The 17,761-nt window shown below is 37.8% G+C and overlaps 1 protein-coding gene across 2 annotated transcripts in view; it reads right to left on the bottom strand.

Annotated features, from left to right (window-relative positions):
* Positions 1 to 954: 954 nt before the first annotated feature.
* Positions 955 to 17,761, bottom strand: part of LOC122542912 (immunoglobulin kappa light chain-like) — a 206,450-nt gene continuing 189,643 nt past the window's right edge. Inside the window, exons 5-8 of one of the 2 annotated variants that reach the window (XM_043681057.1) lie at positions 6,463 to 6,804; positions 6,169 to 6,189; positions 4,329 to 4,435; positions 955 to 1,708 (exon numbers count right to left, since the gene is read on the bottom strand). In XM_043681057.1, the coding sequence (XP_043536992.1) occupies positions 1,682 to 1,708; positions 4,329 to 4,435; positions 6,169 to 6,189; positions 6,463 to 6,804 (497 nt within the window). In that variant the 3' untranslated portion in view covers positions 955 to 1,681. Of the gene's footprint in view, positions 1,709 to 4,328; positions 4,436 to 6,168; positions 6,190 to 6,462; positions 6,805 to 17,761 lie in introns of those variants that run through there. The other variant, XM_043681058.1, reaches the window with a different exon arrangement.

Here is a 17,761-nt window from a genome sequence, read left to right as displayed (position 1 = left end):
AGTTTAATATTATCCTTCCTATACCACCCTAATCTGTCATTCTTCGGGTAATAATCTTATCGTTATTTTTATAATTTTTATTTTTGCTGCCAAAGTGGATAACCTCACACTTATTCACATTATACTTCACTCACAATGCATTTGCCCATTCACTCAACTTGTCAAAGTCGCACTGAAACATCTCTGCCTCATCATTATAGTGCACTCTCCACCAAGTTTGGCTCTGTCTGCAAACATTTTAGTTTCTTATCTAAATTATGAGTATATATTGCGAGTAGCTGGGGTTGAGCACTGTTCACTAAGAAACTCTGCTAGTCAGTGCCTGTCACTCTGGAAAAGATCCGTTTATTTCTACTCCTGTCTGTCAACCAGTTTTTAAATCTAGGTCAGCACACGATCCCCAATCCCATATGCCCTAATTTTACACACTAATGTAAGTCTAATATCTTATGTGGGAACATTTTGTGGATCTTCTGAAAATCCAAATAAACCTCAAGCTCTTGCTCACCCTTTTCAACTCTTTTAATTATCCTCACAAAAACGAAATAAATATGTCAAACATGATTTTCCTTTCATGACTGTGCTGACTCTAAGCATTCCATCACTGCTTTCCAAGTTATCAAACTGCTTATCACAGTTGTCATTAGACTCCCAATTTTAGACCTTTTTTTAAAGAATTCTCCTTCTGCCATAGTAGATTTACAACCCAGGTTTCCAGAAAATTACCTGGGTCCCTAGATTAATATTCTAATGATAATGGCACCATTCCATCTCTTCTTTTTGAAGGATAATAAAGGTAACTTCCTTGTACATCTTTTTCCATGTGTTATCCTTTGATACTTTCATCGACAGCATTCAACAAAATACATATTGTAAGATACCTAGGAATTGTAATGCAGAGGACGTGGGACAAAATTCAAATAATAATGAAGAGAAGTTCAATTATTTTTTTTAAAATGTTCTTTTTATTTCTTAAACAATTAACAAACAGCAATATGTACAAAATTACACATTACTTGACTATACTTTATCTACTGAACACTGTTACAAATGATGCATGATTCTAATCTCCATTTTCATTGCAATCTATGAGGTGATTAGCATTGACAGTTGCATTAAAGGGATCTTAAGTTACAAAAGGCTTTATACTACTTCATAATATACATTGCTTTATGAAAATGCAATTTCGCATGCAGAAATTCACCTGCATAGATGGATTAGAGAAACTGATACTGTTGGCCTTGTAATTATTGGAACTCATGGTTGACATTGAAAGAACAGGCACATGGATGATTCATTGAATATCCTCCTCTTGCATTTTAATCTCCCTAATTCTACTTAAAGATTTTTTTAAAATGGCTAGCGTTTGATAATGAATGACAGACTGGAATGGGAATGGTGCACCCTCAAAATTTAATCTATTCAAAGCACAGACACTTAAAGAAATTAGACTATGAAATAATTATTTCTGTTGAAAAAGCAAGTCAAGGCATAAATTTAATCTGATAATCTCAAGCAACACTGTTGGAGAGTCAGGGAAAAGATCAAAGTTTCAGGATTGCAGCAGGAATGGCCTGGATAAAGTTACCCATCGATATTCACAATTCACTTGCTTTGTCTCTTCTCCCTCTTTCATGTGTTCGGCTATTATCCATTCATTGAGTTCAGTGCTTTATGATGATCAGTCAAACCGCTTGCTGGAAGAGATCTATTACCAAATAAGAAAACAGACATATTACCATCAGGAGGATCATATAATGACAGAATATTTAATGAAGATATCTTGTCCATTGTACCCCTACTAGTACTTTGAATGAGCTATCCAGTTATCCTGTTCATTCTCCACTTTCCAAGTTCTGTCCCTGCTCAAAGCAGTTCTTCTGCTCTCATTGGAAAATTATAACTTAATCTCCTTCTATTAACCTTCCTTTTAAGCAGTGCTGTCTAATCATAACACTTCTCCACATAGTAAAATATCTCTCATATTCTCACTGCTGCCTGCTAATGCAAATCTTGATCATTTTTGAGGGGGATGCATTTTGGGAGACAGGTTTTATGTAGGTTAGGAGATTGGCCAAGAAGGTGGTAGACAAACTATACCATGAAGTTATTAAAGCACTTGGTGTGGCATGGTGGCAAAGTGGTTAGCACAGCTGCCTCACAGCAGCAGAGACCCAGGTTCAATTCCTGCCTCAGGCAACTCTCTGTGTGGAGTTTGCACATTCTCCCTGTGCCTGCATGGGTTTCCCCCAGGTGCTCCAGTTTCCTCACACAATCCAAAAGAAAAGTTAGGTGAAGGGGTAAATGTAGGGGAATGGGTCTGGGTGGGTTACGCTTCGGCGGGTTGGTGTGGACTTGTTGGGCCAAAGGGCCTGTTTCCACACTGTAAGTAATCTAATCTAATCTAAAAAAAACCCCTCCAACCAAGGATTCGTTCATGCCATAGTTGACAGAGCCCTCAGCCGGGTCGGACCTATCTCCCGGATATCAGCTCTCACCTCTTCTCTTTTATCACACAACAGCAATAGGTCCTCCTTGCCTTACCTACCATCGCACCAGCATCCACATCCAGAGGATCATTAGCTGCCATTTCCAGAATCTCTGTTGGATGCCATCACCTAACACATATTCCCCTCCCCTCTCTTTTCAGCCTTCAGCCTTCCAGGACATCCTGGTCCACTCATCCCTCACTCCAAATGACCCCGCGGCACCTTCCCCTGCAAATGCAGAAAGTGCAATACCTACCTGTTTACTTCCTCCCTGATCAGTATTCAAATACACCATCTCGGTGAAGCAGCACTTTATCTGTACTTCACACAATCTAATTCTGCAGAAGGGTCACTGGACCCAAAGCATTAGCACTGGTTTCTCTCCACAGACCTGCTAAGATTTTGCAGCAATTTCTATTTTTATTATATGAAGTTGGTAGGAAAAGGCGAAAAGCAAATTTTTAATTAAATTTTAAGGTACTGGAAAAGCTTGGTAGTGCGAGTGATCCAACTGCCCTTGTGCCCAATTAACAAATAGTGAACATGCAGAGAGAGCAAAGAATTAGGGATGGAAGTCACCCGCTGCAATTTAATTCAAGATTAAAAGAAAGAATGTCTTGCTGTAATTACCCAGGGAACACCTGGAATACCATACACCATTTTGGTCTCCTTCTAGAAGGAAGGATAAACCTGACTTAGGAAGGCATGCAAAATAATTGTGTCCCAAGATGAAGGGATGGGCCAAAGGTGAGTGAATTAGTAGGAAAGCATTATGTTCCATGGAATTTAGAAGAATGTGAGCTAACCTCAAAAACAAATGCAACTCTCACAAGGTAAATGAGCATGTACCCCAACAGGTTACATTAAAGCAGGGATTAACAGAATGAAAGACTCGAGGATCAGGCAGAATTGACCATTTATTGAATTAAATGGAAGAATGAGGTTGATAGGTCAAAATAAATTCTGTTTCTGCTTTTCATTTTCATCTGCAATTGTGAAGAGTTGCTGAGGTGATAGCATAGACATCTTTATTTGAAAGGTAGACAAATGCAAGAAGGCCAAGTCACGAGAAAGTTTAGATTAAATGGAATCGGAGCAGGTTAGTGTAGTGTATGAGCATTGGATAGGACAAGGTGTGCCAAATGATCTCTTTCTCTGTTATTATTTTTTCATAATTCTAATAATGAATAGGTGAGTTTCCACAATAACTTCAGAGATATCGGGAGCAGTTAAAATGAATGTGGAATAGAATTTTATTTGGAAAAGCATGGGATAAAATACAAATGTAAACTGATGAATCTGTATGTGAGATGAGAGTGATAGCCCTTGATATCAAGGCAACAATTGACTGAAGATAGCAACATTAAGCTTTAGCAAAACTGAAGTTTTTGGGTGTCAGGGAGAAACAAGAACTGCAGCCTTTCAAGAAGGCAGCTCATCACCAGCTTGTTCAAGGCTATAGGATTGGACAATAAATATCCTTTTCAATAAATACCCACATCAAATGAATCAACAAAAAAAAGACCTGTTGAACAAACATCATAGAATCATACAGTACAGAAGAGGCTCTTCAGCCTATCAAATCTGTAATGCCAAAGCTACACTAAATCTACATAAGTCCCACTTTCCAGCACTTGCCCCTCAGTCTAGTAATATTGCAAGTGCTCATTCAAGCATTTTTTAAACATTGTGAGGTTATCTGCCTCCACTACCCTTATAAACAGTACATTTCAGACACCACAATTCTCTGGGTAAAATGCATTTTTTCATTCTTATTTCAAATACACAGTTTAGATCTATCATACAAATTTCGAAGATCACAAGCCAGTCCAATCCTACCTTAGTTTTCCAAGCAAGAAATGACACGAACACTGCATACAAGATGCTTTTGCAGAACAGGATCAAGTACGTCAATTTTGCTGTTCCCATGCTTTGGATTCTTTCTTCTGTGAAATGATCATAGTGAACAACATTTAGATTCTCTCAAAGCAAACAATATATATGTTTAAAAATATAACACACTTGAACTTCAGAAGTCTACTGTTAGTGTCAATCTTCAAGAACATAAAAGATCTACCTTTGACAAGAGAATTATCGCTAGGGCCTACCTGAATATAGTAAGTTCATACAAACAAGGTGGGGGTTCTTGTGCCACAATGTCTCTAATGCTTAACCAAGATGCCTGGGTTCAAGTCCCATTGACTCCAGGGCTGAGTACTAGCATCTCTGAAGCAAAAAGGTAAAACCAATGACTGCAGATGCTGGAAACCAGATTCCTGATGAAGGGCTTTTGCCTGAAACATCGATTTCGAAGCTCCTTGGATGCTGTCTGAACTGCTGTGCTATTCCAGCACCACTAATTCAGTCTCTGAAGCAAGTTGATCAGAAAATATCTGTTCCAAAATGTCATATATAATTTTAAACATTATGCTTCCTTTGGGCATCTTTGAATTAAAGTAACTTTTGTACCCTAAAATTTAAAGCAATGTCTGAACTGGGAACTCAGAAGTGTGTAAATTAGGAATCATTGTGATTTATGTTCATTCCTCTGCGTAACAAGATAATATGTTCATGCCCTTTCTCCAGAGAAGTGAGCTTCATCATTGAGGCCTACACTCCAGCATCTCTGAAGCAAAAAGGTAAAAACAATGACTGCAGATGCTGGAAACCAGATTCCTGATGAAGGGCTTTTGCCTGAAACGTCGATTTCGAAGCTCCTTGGATGCTGCCTGAACTGCTGTGCTATTCCAGCACCACTAATTCAGTCTCTGAAGCAAGTTGATCAGAAAATGTCTGTTCCAAAATGTCATATCTAATTTTAAACATTCTGCTTTCTTTGGGCATCTTTGAATTAAAGTAACTTTTGTATCCTAAAATTTAAAGCAATGTCTGAACTGGGAACTCAGAAGTGTGTAAATTAGGAATCATCGTGATTTGTGTTCATTCCTCTGAGTAACAAGATAATATGTTCATGCCCTTTCTCCAGAGAAGTGAGCTTCATCATTGAGGCCTACACTCCTACTGCTTACTAAGCGGGAGATGTGCTATTTGAAGGAGTCTCTTTTATGCTGACATGCTAAAAATTGGGATCAAATATCAATTTGAACTGCAAGATCTTGAAGCAGCATTGAGTTCTGTGCAGTTTCTAAGCCAATACCCATCCACTAAACAAGATCAACAAAAACAAATGCCACGATCATTTAAAATCTCAGGGTACAAAAGGAGACATTCAACCCATTGAATATATATGTGTTCTCTGTAGAGAAACTAGTCAATTCCAGTCTGCTTTTCTGATCATTTATTTCCTTCAAATATTTCAATTTCCTTTTGAATTAATAGCTCATCGCTACTCCCACAAAGGTCCTCTGCATTACCAGGCCATTGTTATGTTCTGAATCATGAATTTCCACACAATTTACTTCCCCTAGCTTACTCTAGTTCTTCTGATATCAGCTCAGGGAAAAGAGTTTCTTGATTTACCTTCTCTAATCTGAAATAATCTTTCAAATCTCTCCACAATCTCCTACAAGGAGAAAAATCTCATCTCCTTTAACTTATTAGCTGAAATCTCTCATTGCTAGAATTATTGTGGTAAATTTTCCCTGCATTTTTAAAAAGATTTTCCCCTCCTTCCTCTAGTGTGTTGTCCAGAAGCAGTTAGAAACAGTTAGAGACTCACCTTTACGAATACCACAGGTTGCTGAAAAGAAAAAAAGAAACACAAGCTGTTAGCATCAGAATACTTTATGTATCAATTGTGTAGATGCAGATAATCAAAGTTGTAAGTCACAAAACCTTATCAAACTGTTAAGTCTTTTAAATGAGTCTTTACTTTGACATTCATCATTACAGTTGCAACTGAGTCTAGATTTTTCTGGAATTATCAATTGAATATTTTTAATTGAAAGTCTGGAACTGTATAAATTCTTTGCAACTCACAGAACATTTTAATGAGTTTTAGTCAAATACCTACTAACACTGATGGTCAAATGTGCATTGTATGTCATCGCTTTTTCTGAAGTATAGTGATCCGCTTTGCATGCAACATTTCTAGGCTGGACGAAATCACGGGCCTCCAATCTTAACCGACTGGTGATGCTGTAGGATTTGTTCCCATCCACTGATCTGGAATTAGGATCAGTCAGAATCCTTATGTCATTGGCCTGCTGAATCTCATTATCGATGAGCCAGGTGATCTTGACATTGTCTGGATAGAAGTTAGATATGAGGCAAACCACTGTCGCCTTCTGCTTCTTATTAACTTCTTCTGGAGAGGGTTGAAAAATAGTGATGCTGGGTTCCTTGATAGCACCTTCTGTGAGGGAATTAAGTAAATATTAATGCAAAGAGCATGGATGAGAATGAAATTCTAACGAGAATTTCAATCGTACACAGAATAATTAAGTTCTTTGGCGCTTTCAACTATTTGCTGACCACATGTTAATTATTATCAATTAATGATCTAATCACATTAGAAACTGGAAGCATTTTAAGTTAAATAATCAAGGACGGCAAAGATGATAATCTGAATCTTTTATTGATCTAATTCTTTCTGCCTCTTGCCAGTGTTATTTTCCTATTAATCTGGAAATTTTTAACAGAATTCTGGTCCAGCATGCTATCCTACTTACCTTAATTTATTGGACTCTTGCTCACAATGTTTCATTGGTGAAGGCACTTCTAAATTCAACTCTTGTCTAATATCTGAAATGTGATCTTAAATATAATGCGTGCAGCCATGGAATGATACAGCAATAAGGGAAGATACTAGACAAATTGGTGAGCTGTGGCATAGTGGTAGTGAGTCGACTAACAGGCTAAAGCCCTCGATGGAATTTGAGCTCAGCTAATAACATTAGACCATAAATCTCATTGCAGAAGTAATGATCACGGAACTATCATCGATTGCTGTGGGAACAGAAGACAACATGTTCTCGAGAAAGATATCTGTCATATTTATCTAATAAGGAGAAAGTGAGGACTGCAGATGCTGGAGTACCAGAGTTGAAAAATGTGGTGCTGGAAAAACACAGCAGGCCAGGCAGCATCTGAGGAGCAGGAGAATTGACGTTTCGGGATTCCTGAAGAAGGGCTTATGCCCGAAACGTCGATTCTCCTGCTCCTCGGATGCTGCCTGGCCTGCTGTGTTTTTCCAGCATCACATTTTTCAACTCTATTTATCTAATAAGCCTACATGAGAGTTCACACCCATTACAATGTGTTTCCTTCTTAAGTGAATGATCTGAAATGACCCAGCAAGACATTCATTTTGAAAGGAAATTAGAGATGACCTTAGAACATGGAATTAAAATAAAGGAAAATAAAGAATATAATTCATTACTGGTAACATATTCAATTCATCACCACTCTGCTATCCCCTCAAAAGCCCTGCAAATGATATTCAGTCAAATGTTCGTAACGTCATTTGTGAAGTTTACTTTTTGTTTATTTGTTCTGGCATGCAAGCATTGTTGACAATACGAATAATATTTCTCAGCTCAAATTGCTCTCAAATGATTGAGGTTGACTGCCAACGATTTTAGAGGACAACTGATAGTCAACCACATTTGGTTAGTCTGAAGTCAGAATAATTTAAACAGTGTATACATATCAGATGCACTTCCCTAAAGGACTGAACTAAAAAAAATACATTATGAGAATAATCCTTAATGTTCAAGGTCAACATTGCTGAGTCGGCCTAGTTTTTAATTCCAGAATTGCAACTAACTTGATTTAAATTTTTCAGATACTGTCATGGGATGTGAAGTCTTGTCTCCAAACATTTGTCCTGGCACTTCCATTTGGAAAAGTCCAGAACTAAAGTTTGAGTCTGTTCCTAATAGTTTCCCTTTTACTGGGATCTTCTCCCTCAGATTTGCATTTCTGTTCAATGGCTGCAATTAACATTTGTTTGAAATGTCTTCATGAGATGGGAGGATCGCTGCCTGGGCCACAGAAGCAGTTAAGAGTTACGAAATTGCTATGGACGTGGAATCAAATGTACATTAGACCAGGGTAAAGATGACAAATTTTCTTTCCCTAAAAGGCAATAGTGAACCAAAAGGGCTTTTACAACAATCAGCAGTAGTAGTCAATAGGTTAGCTTTTAATTTGGGTTTTGATCGTTAATTGAGGATGTATGTAATTCAGTGGAGGCAATTCAGAGAAGGTTCACTACGTATTTTCCAGAAAGTAAAGGCAAGATTGAGCAGTTTAGGCCAATAGATGCTAGAGTTTAGAGAATGAGACGAGATCTAATTGAGCTACATGAAGTGTTAACAGGGAGTTGACAAAGTAGATGTAAAGTAGTTGTTTCCCTTTCTGAGACAATCTGAAATGAGAGGCCATGGATTTAGGCTGCAGAATAGCAGATTTAAAATAGAGACGAGGTAAAATTGCTTCTCTCGTAGGATCATGAATCTGTGGAATTCGCAATCATGGAGTAAGGTGAATACAGGGACAGTAAATAAATTTAAGGAAGGGACAGATTTTTAAGTAGGAACATGTTAAAAAGTATTGGGTGCAGGCAGAAAAGTTGAGGTGAGGCCGAGATGAGATCAGCCGAATCATGTTACATGACGAGTGCAGAATTGCATACTCCTGCGCTGAGTTCTTCTGATATTATGTTATTATCGAATTCAAATGCTGTCATATGCCATGGTGTCCATCATATTTGTTAGTGTCACTGCTTACTTGTCGATACACTTTGCTTGTCTTTTATAGATTGCCCATTATAATTATAACAACAAGTTCAATTTCCACCTCACTGTCTCTGCTTCAAAGAGAATGATCCCAGTTTCTTTCATGCATTTGTTAAATGGAAGTCTGTCCACACTGGACTTAATCCAGCAACCAGCTTATACTTTTTGCATTGCCACAACACCTTACCTAAATTGAGGTCACTAGGAATTTGCCATTATGCTAAGGAGAGGAATAAGTCGTGCTTCATAAGGTAAATACATTGGTATTTATCTTGTGCAGTTGATGAAATAAAGATTTCACAAGACCATCAACATCAGGGCAAGTTGAACAACACTTAACTCTGGGTCAGAGATATTCTGGACACATTACCAAAGTCTTAACAACTAAAGAAAACTGTATGATATTTATCAATGAGAAGACAGACTTTAATAAATTGCTATAGTGACCCAACAGATAGGTGTGGAAAGGTTTATGGAAGGAATTCCAGTGTTTAGATCACAAAGATTTGAACATAAAGGCTCCAAATGTAGGATATATAGAGAAAAATTAAAGGTCACACAAATTATGTGTTTCTATGGTTGCCAAACCTCCATGTATTTGAAACACTTCATGACATTGAACACTTCTATTAAATCTCTCCCTTAGCAGCCTAAGGAAATGGTCTCAGTCTCTCCAGTGTCTCCAAGTAATTCAAATCTTTCGGCTCTATTTCCCATTAATGTTTTTAGCCCTAAGGAGATCCTATGTATACCAGAACCCATTCATCCTTAGTAACATTCGGTACTTTAATGAAATGATGGAACAGATTCAAGTGATCAGTGATTACTTCCTGGCCTTATGTTGCTTCCTCTGTTTCATTAAGAAGGAACTGGGTCTGTTGGTTCCTTTTCAAAAGTTACTGGTTTTGAGTTACAGCAGTTACCAATTCAATAGCAGCATTAATTTGATTTGATTTGATTTATTATTGTCACATGTACCAAGATACAATGAAAAGTATTATATTTTATCCTGACCAGATAAATCATATCTTACATAAATACATCAGGGTAATTGAACAGAATGCAGGACATAGTGTTAGAGCTACAGAGAAGGTGCAGAGAAAGATCAACTCTAATATAATAAGAGGGCCATTCATAAGTCTGACTACAGCAGGGCAAAAGCTGTTCTTATATTTCTTATTCATGTGTTTTATATTTAAATTAATCATGGAGAGTTAATAATTTTCTTCCTGTTACTCCTCCTGTCACACTAACAGCGATTTCAACCAGGTGATCTGTTGTTTTACTTCACCCTATTGTTATTTAGTAAAAATATATATTTCAGATTGACATAAGAAGAGTCATAGTGTTATGTAGCAAAGAGACAGACTCTTCAGCCCAATTCATCCATACCGACCAAGATCCTCAAATGAACAAGTCCCATTAGCCAGCATTTGGTCCTAATCACTCTAAACCTTTCCCGTTCATGAACTTGTTAACACATCTTTTACACACAGTAATTGTGCCCACTTCTGCTATTTCCTCTGGCAGCTCATTTATATATGCATCACCACCTTTGTGAAAATGTTTCCCCTCAGGTCCTTTTTAAATCTTTCTCCTTTCACCTTAAACCTATGTCTTCTATTTTTGACTCCACTACCCAGGGAAAAGATCTTGGCTATTCACCTTATCTACAGCCCTCATGTAAGGTCACTCTTTGACTTTGTACATTCCAAGGGGGAAAAATCCCACCTTATCCTTCCAATTAAAACCTTCCAGTTTCATTAACATCCTTGTAAATCTCTTCAGCTCCCTTTCCAGTTTAATATATTTCTTATAGCAGGTTGATCAAATTAAATGCTGCACTCCAAATGTGGCCTTGCCAATTCCTTTGCACAGTTGTAATATGACGTTCCAATCCTGTATTCAATACTCTGATTGGTGAAGGCAAGCATGCCAAACATCTTCATCAACACCCTGTCTACCTGTGAGGCTACTTTCAAGGAATTGCTCATAATGGTTAGGGATGTGTTGGTTAGGTGCATCAGTGAGGGGAAATATAGAGTAACGGGATAGAGAAATGTGTCTAGGTGGTATAGTCTTTGGAGGGTCAGTGTGGACTTGTTGGGCCTAATGATTTGTTTCCACATGGTACAGTTTCCATGAATTTCTACTTCCCAGGGTTCCACCATGAACTTAAGAAAATGCAACATTTCACACCTGACTACTTCAACCTCCATCTGCCATTCCTCAGCTGATTGGATCAAAATACGTCTGAACTTATGGATCACTTCTTCTCTATTTACTCTACTATCAATTTTGGTGTAATCTGCAAATTTATTTAATCGTGCCTTCTACATTCTCATCCAAACCATTTATATAAACAACAAGCAACAGTGGACCCAGCGTCGATCCTAATGGCACACTGTTGGTCACAGGCCTTCAGACTGAAATACAATCCTCTACCACAACCCTCATGTCTCCTACTGTGAAGGCAATTTTATATGCAATTGGCTAGGTCTTCCTGGATCCCATATAATTGAACATTGCCAAACACTCTATCATGTGGAACCATGCTGAAGACCTTGCTAATGTCCATGTAGACAAAGACTATAGCTCTGCCTTCATCTATCCTTTTGATTATCTCTTCAAAAAAAATCTCAATTAAGTATGTGAGACTTGATTTTCAATACAGAAATCCAAGCTGACTATGCATAATCAGACCATATCTTTCCAAACACATGTATGTCCTGTATATCAGAATTCCTCCAAAGGTTTACCCACCACTGGCATCACCCGTTTGTGCATGTCTGGCTATTCCTTTAAACGTTTTTAAATAACGGGAATATATTAGCCACCCTCCAGTCTTCCAGCACTTTACCCATAGCTATCGATTATACAAATATCTCTGCTAGGCCCCACAATTTCTTCCTTAGTTTCCTGGGATGTCCTGGGATACACTTGATCAGGTTCCAGAGCTTTAACTACCTTTATGTTTTTTAAGATCTCCAGGATTTCACCTTTTGTGATTTGGACTTTTCTCAAGACATCTTTATTTATTACCAACATTTCCGAGCTTCCATGTCTTTCTCCAGAGTAAGTACTGATGTACAATAATCAACATCTCATCCATCTCCTATGATACTCATAGCTAGCCTCAAGCATATTTAAGGGGCTCTAGTCTCTCTCTAATTGCTCTTTTGCCTTTAAAATATTTGCAGAATCACTTTGGATTCTCCTTAACCTTATTTGTCAAATCTATTTCATATCCTATTTTTGACTTCTGATTTCCCTCTGAAGTGTACTCCTATACCCCGTTTACTGCTCAAGGAATTCACTTAATCCTAGCTGTCTGTACCTGACACATATTCTTTTTTTCTTCTTAACCAGAGCCTAAATATCTCTAGTCATCCAGTGTTCACTATTCCTACCAGCCTTGCCCTTCATTTGAGGAGGAATATGCTGCCCCTGAATTCTCACTATCTTATTTTTGAAAGCCTCCCATTTGCCAGATATCCCTTTACCTGCAAACAAACTCGCCAAATCAACTTTCCAAAGACCTGTCTAATACCATCAAAATTGGCTTTGCCCACACTTTGAATTTAATACACGGAGCAGGCCTATTCTTTCCTCCAACTGTTTTAAAACTAATAGAATTATGGTCACTGGTCCAAATATGACCCTCACTGACACCTCAGTCACGTGTTCTGCCTTATTTTCCAAGAGGAGGTTCAGCTTTGCCCCTTTTCTAGTCAGGCCATCTATATAGTGATTCAGAAAACTTTTTTGAACATATTTCGTGGGCGGCACGGTGGCACAGTGGTTAGCACTGCTGCCTCACAGCGCCGGAGACCTGGGTTCCGTTCCCGCCTCAGGCGACTGACTGTGTGGAGTTTGCACGTTCTCCCCGTGTCTGCGTGGGTTTCCTCTGGGTGCTCCGGTTTCCTCCCACAGTCCAAAGGTGTGCAGGTCAGGTGAATTGGCCATGCTAAATTGCCCGTAGTGTTAGGTAAGGGGTAAATGTAGGGGTATGGGTGGGTGGCGGGTCGGTGTGGACTTGTTGGGCTGAAGAGCCTGTTTCCACATTGTAATGTAATGTAATGTAATCTAATCTAAATTCATATTTTAAAAAATTCATCCCCATCCAAGCTCTTAACACTGGCCGTCCCAATTTATCAATAAAACTCACTTATTCTTACAGCTATCAGCAATCTCTCTACATAATTGCTCTTCAATTTCCCACTGCTTCACATTTGCAAACACAATACTGTCAAAATTGTACTATGTCTGAAGTTGAGAACTGACTTTGATCCTGGGCATTATTTCAATCTGTATCAAAACACAGGATCTGGTGCTTGATGATTATATAATAAAAGTAGATCTAACTCTTTTATTCATATTAACACTTTTATTTGATTGACTACAATGTCTTTGAGTTAGCTGGTCTTTTCTCAACTGTCTAATTATAAAGACTTATTTGAGAGCAGCAAACTTCAAAAGTTTAGTTATATTTCTTGGAACATGGATATCATTGAACCGCAATATTGTTACAGTGCAGAAGGACGCCTTTCATCCCATCCAACCTTCCTGCACTGGGAAATTATTTCAGCACTTTCCCCAATGTATTCACATTTTTCCTATAATGTGGAGCCTGCAAAGTACATAAAACACGAACTGAGGTGCTTTGTACAAGTTCAATATTAGTGTCTTTCTCTCGAACTCTATACCCCATTAATAAAGCCAAGCACACTGCATATTTTAAGTACAGTTCCCTCCACGTGTCCAGCTGCTTTCAGTAATCTGTGTACATCTACACCAACGTGCTTGTGCTCCTGAGCCCCCTTTAGAATTGAAATCCTTAATTTATATTGCCCTTCAGTGTTCTTCTGACCGAAGTGCTTTGCCTCACACCTCCCTACATTGAACCTCACCTGCCAATCACCTTCCCACTTCACTAACTTGTCATTGACCTTTTGGAAATCACAAAATTTGCCTCACAGTTCAAAGTTCACCCTGGTTGACTGTCATCTGTAAACTCTGATATTGTATCCTACATATCAAGATCCATTATATAAGCAAGAACACTTTTATTTGCATTTACCTATCCAAAACTTTTGTCCCTCAAATTATACTTCACTGCTGTTTTCAAAACAATTTTACAAATGTATTGCATAACTGCTAACATCTAATCAACTGTTTTGAGGGCGTTCAGTTTCCCAACCTCCTCCTCCCATTCAATGACCAATCTGTACCACATTTCCATTTCCCAACTTCGGTCCATATCCCTGATATTGAAAGCATCTAAAACAGTACTTAACTCTGCTTTAATGTTTCAGTTTAATCTTAGCACCCACTGCAATTTAATGAGGGAGTTTCTAAGTTCTATTAGAATTTGTGTGAAGGAATGATTCCTGAGAACACTCCATTCTATCTCTAATTTTAAGGTGTCATCCTTTAGTCTCAATTTCTCTTGAATTATTTGGGGCCATCAGTCAAACCCAAAAAGACCATTATATACTATAAGGCATCTCAATGAATTTCTTTGCTGTTGGAGTTGCATATAACTTGGAACTAAGAACAAAGCTAACAATAGATTGATTCAAATACTAGACTGTAATGAACATTTACAAAATTTCAGTGATGGTCTATCGAATTATTGAAAGTAACAACATTGATGTCACATTCACTGCAAAAAGATAAAACAAAGATATTGGAATGGAAATACAAGTATAATATTGTGGATATAGTACCAATCAATCTCTATCATGCTGATATTGAACAGTTTTAACATTGACTTCTCAAACCTACAGGCAGCAAATTGTTCTGAGATCACTTTAAAAAGCATTTCTTCAATCATTCATACATTTCTTTCTTTTCATTTTTCTCTTACTTTATTTAAGTCTTTCTCTCTTTGTTTTTTTCTATTGTGAACTTTCCTCATATTCACTGCCTCCCTCTCACAATGCTTTGCTTTCTTTATCCTTTATTTGACAATGTTTGACTCTACTGCACACTGAGGTCGCAAATGTCATCTTTATCCTTACTACATCCTACTTAGTTGACACTTCCAGTAATTAACAGTGCATTTCTACTAACAGTTGCCAGGAAAACTTTGCCGAATGAATGACACATGTGAAGAGGTTTTTCAATTCAGCAAGATACCCATGTATAAACGCAGTGAAGTTCTCCTGATCAATAAAAGATACTGTATATGAGTCTGTCTCCCACTGCATTAGTCAAGAAAGGGAAGAATCTTGCATTGAATATATTCAGTGTGAACAGTAGGAATTTCAGAGAATAGACTCATAGTAAAGGTCATCTCCACTTGAGACAGGATGAAACAATAACAATACTATTCTTAAAGCAAATCAGGATTCCAAAGTTGGCTTTGAACAAAGAGCCAAATGATTATCTGCCACTACCCACTGGAGATAACTTACAAACAATAAAAGTCAAAATAATGTTTTGAATTCTTCACCTACCTGAAACTACTAATTTGGTCCCATCGCCAAATGTATAGTCATAGTTATTTGAGCACAGTGCTACAGAACAATGTTAAAACTGCCAACTATTTAAAATGCTGTCCTCTGAGAAGGATTCTCAAATGACACACTTACGTCCTTTTAAACTGAACTTAGACGATGGATAGAAAATACACTACAACACCACTCCTTGCATTTCATACAAGGTGTTGAATTTCAATAAATAAGTGATGCTTCGCAGCAGTATTGACAGCCAGCATTTATCATCCAACCCCTTAACTGCATCAAAAACTTTAAGAATTAGTCTAACTAAGAGCAGAATGTGATACTGAAATCTGGGGCTAATTTCCAGAATTTAGTTGCTTAGCAGTCAAGCACACTGCGGTGGCTCAGTGGTTAGCACTGCTGCCTCACAGCACCAGAGACCTGGGATCAATTCCCACCTCGGGTGACGGTCGGTGTGAAGTTTGCACATTCTCCCCGTGTCTGCATGGGTTTCCTCCCACAATCTAAAGATGTGCAGGTCAGGTCTATTGGCCATGTTAAATTGCCCATAGTGCTAGGTCCCTTAGTCAGGGGTAAATGTAGGGTAGGGGAATGAGTTCAGGTGGGCTACTCTCTGGAAGGTCAGTATGGCTGAAGGGCCTATTTCCATAACTTTAGGAAATCTAATCTAAACTCGACCTGAAGAGACACAGAAGTGATGGAGTTCTGCAGAACGGGGGGATGAGGGAATGATGGAGATTGCAAAATTGTATTTTAGTTCAACTTCAGGAATTCTGGAGGAAATCATAACTCAGTTGTGGGAATGTCGAACTTTCTGCAACAGGGAATGCCCGAGATGAAAAATTAGCATTGGAAATGAAAGCAGATACAGAGAGGACATAGAAATAGAATGACAGTTTGAATCAGTGAGAATTTTTTTTTTAAATTAGGAGGACGATGTGCATCTGGAATATTGCGTTTCGATTATTTATTGGTATACCAATTTTTAGAATTAATAATCCACAAGATCTTTAATCCATCTTTGTGGAAGTGGGCAATAATATTGGAATGTTCTTTTCAACAAGGCACCTGATATCTCTAAAATAATAGACTCCAGCAGTTCAGCAAGGCACTCGCTATTAACTTTTCAAGGGCAATTAGTTCTGGGCGATAAATGTTAGCCTTTCCGGAGGTTCTGACAACAGGCAAACAATCAAAAATATTCCTTCTATATTTCTCAACAAATTCACATGTTCATATTCTGAATGAATTTTGAAATTGATATTTCCCACCAGAAATGTTTGTCTTAGAAAAATGGCAGAATACCTAATTTTCAATTCATTTATTTATTTGAAAGATGAAAATTTTAACCGTATATTTTAACTTGCAACTCACCAAAAACAGTCAGTTTAGTCCCTTCACCAAAGAAATAATTATAGCTTCCAGAGCACAGTGCTTCAACACGGTTACAAAACTATTCCACCTTCTAAAGCATTCGGGAAATTTTAATTCATAATACAAGTAACCTTTTGCTATCTATAAGAATCCATAACGTGGAATAATAAAAAAGCTTTCTTTAAAATAGTTTTCCTTTTATACAATTCTTCAATCAATGATGACCCCTCTCTGTCTTTTAGGTCCCATCTATCCCCTAAATGCATTGAATACAAAAGGCATTTCAGCAATCGAACCGATATCTCAAACCTCTTTCCTAGCAATTTTGACAACATACATTTTCCAAGTTAACCTAACATTTCTAGACTCACCGATTACAGTCAATTTAGTGCCACTTCCGAAATAATATTGAGTTCCAGAACACAATGTGAGACCCTTGATAGAAAACTTCACAAGATAAAGTGTTTTTTTAAAGCAGTCTTGCAATTGGCCACTGTGTACTTAACTGATTCCTTATTTCATCTGCTTAATTTATTTTATATCCAATGCCACTCTAAAAGTGCCATAATTATAAAGCAGAAAAAGAGACCTGTCGCCAGTAAAACTTCGGAAGAGCTATTCATTTAATTTCACTCACTTTTCTGCTTTCTCATAGCCTTATAAATATTTTTTCAATAAAAAATGATTACCCAGTTTCCATTCAGCAAGCTTCCAGCAAAACACATGCCAT

Source organism: Chiloscyllium plagiosum, chromosome 41, assembly GCF_004010195.1.
Source record: "Chiloscyllium plagiosum isolate BGI_BamShark_2017 chromosome 41, ASM401019v2, whole genome shotgun sequence".
NCBI lineage: Eukaryota > Metazoa > Chordata > Chondrichthyes > Orectolobiformes > Hemiscylliidae > Chiloscyllium > Chiloscyllium plagiosum.
This window is presented reverse-complemented; position numbering and strand designations above follow the sequence as displayed.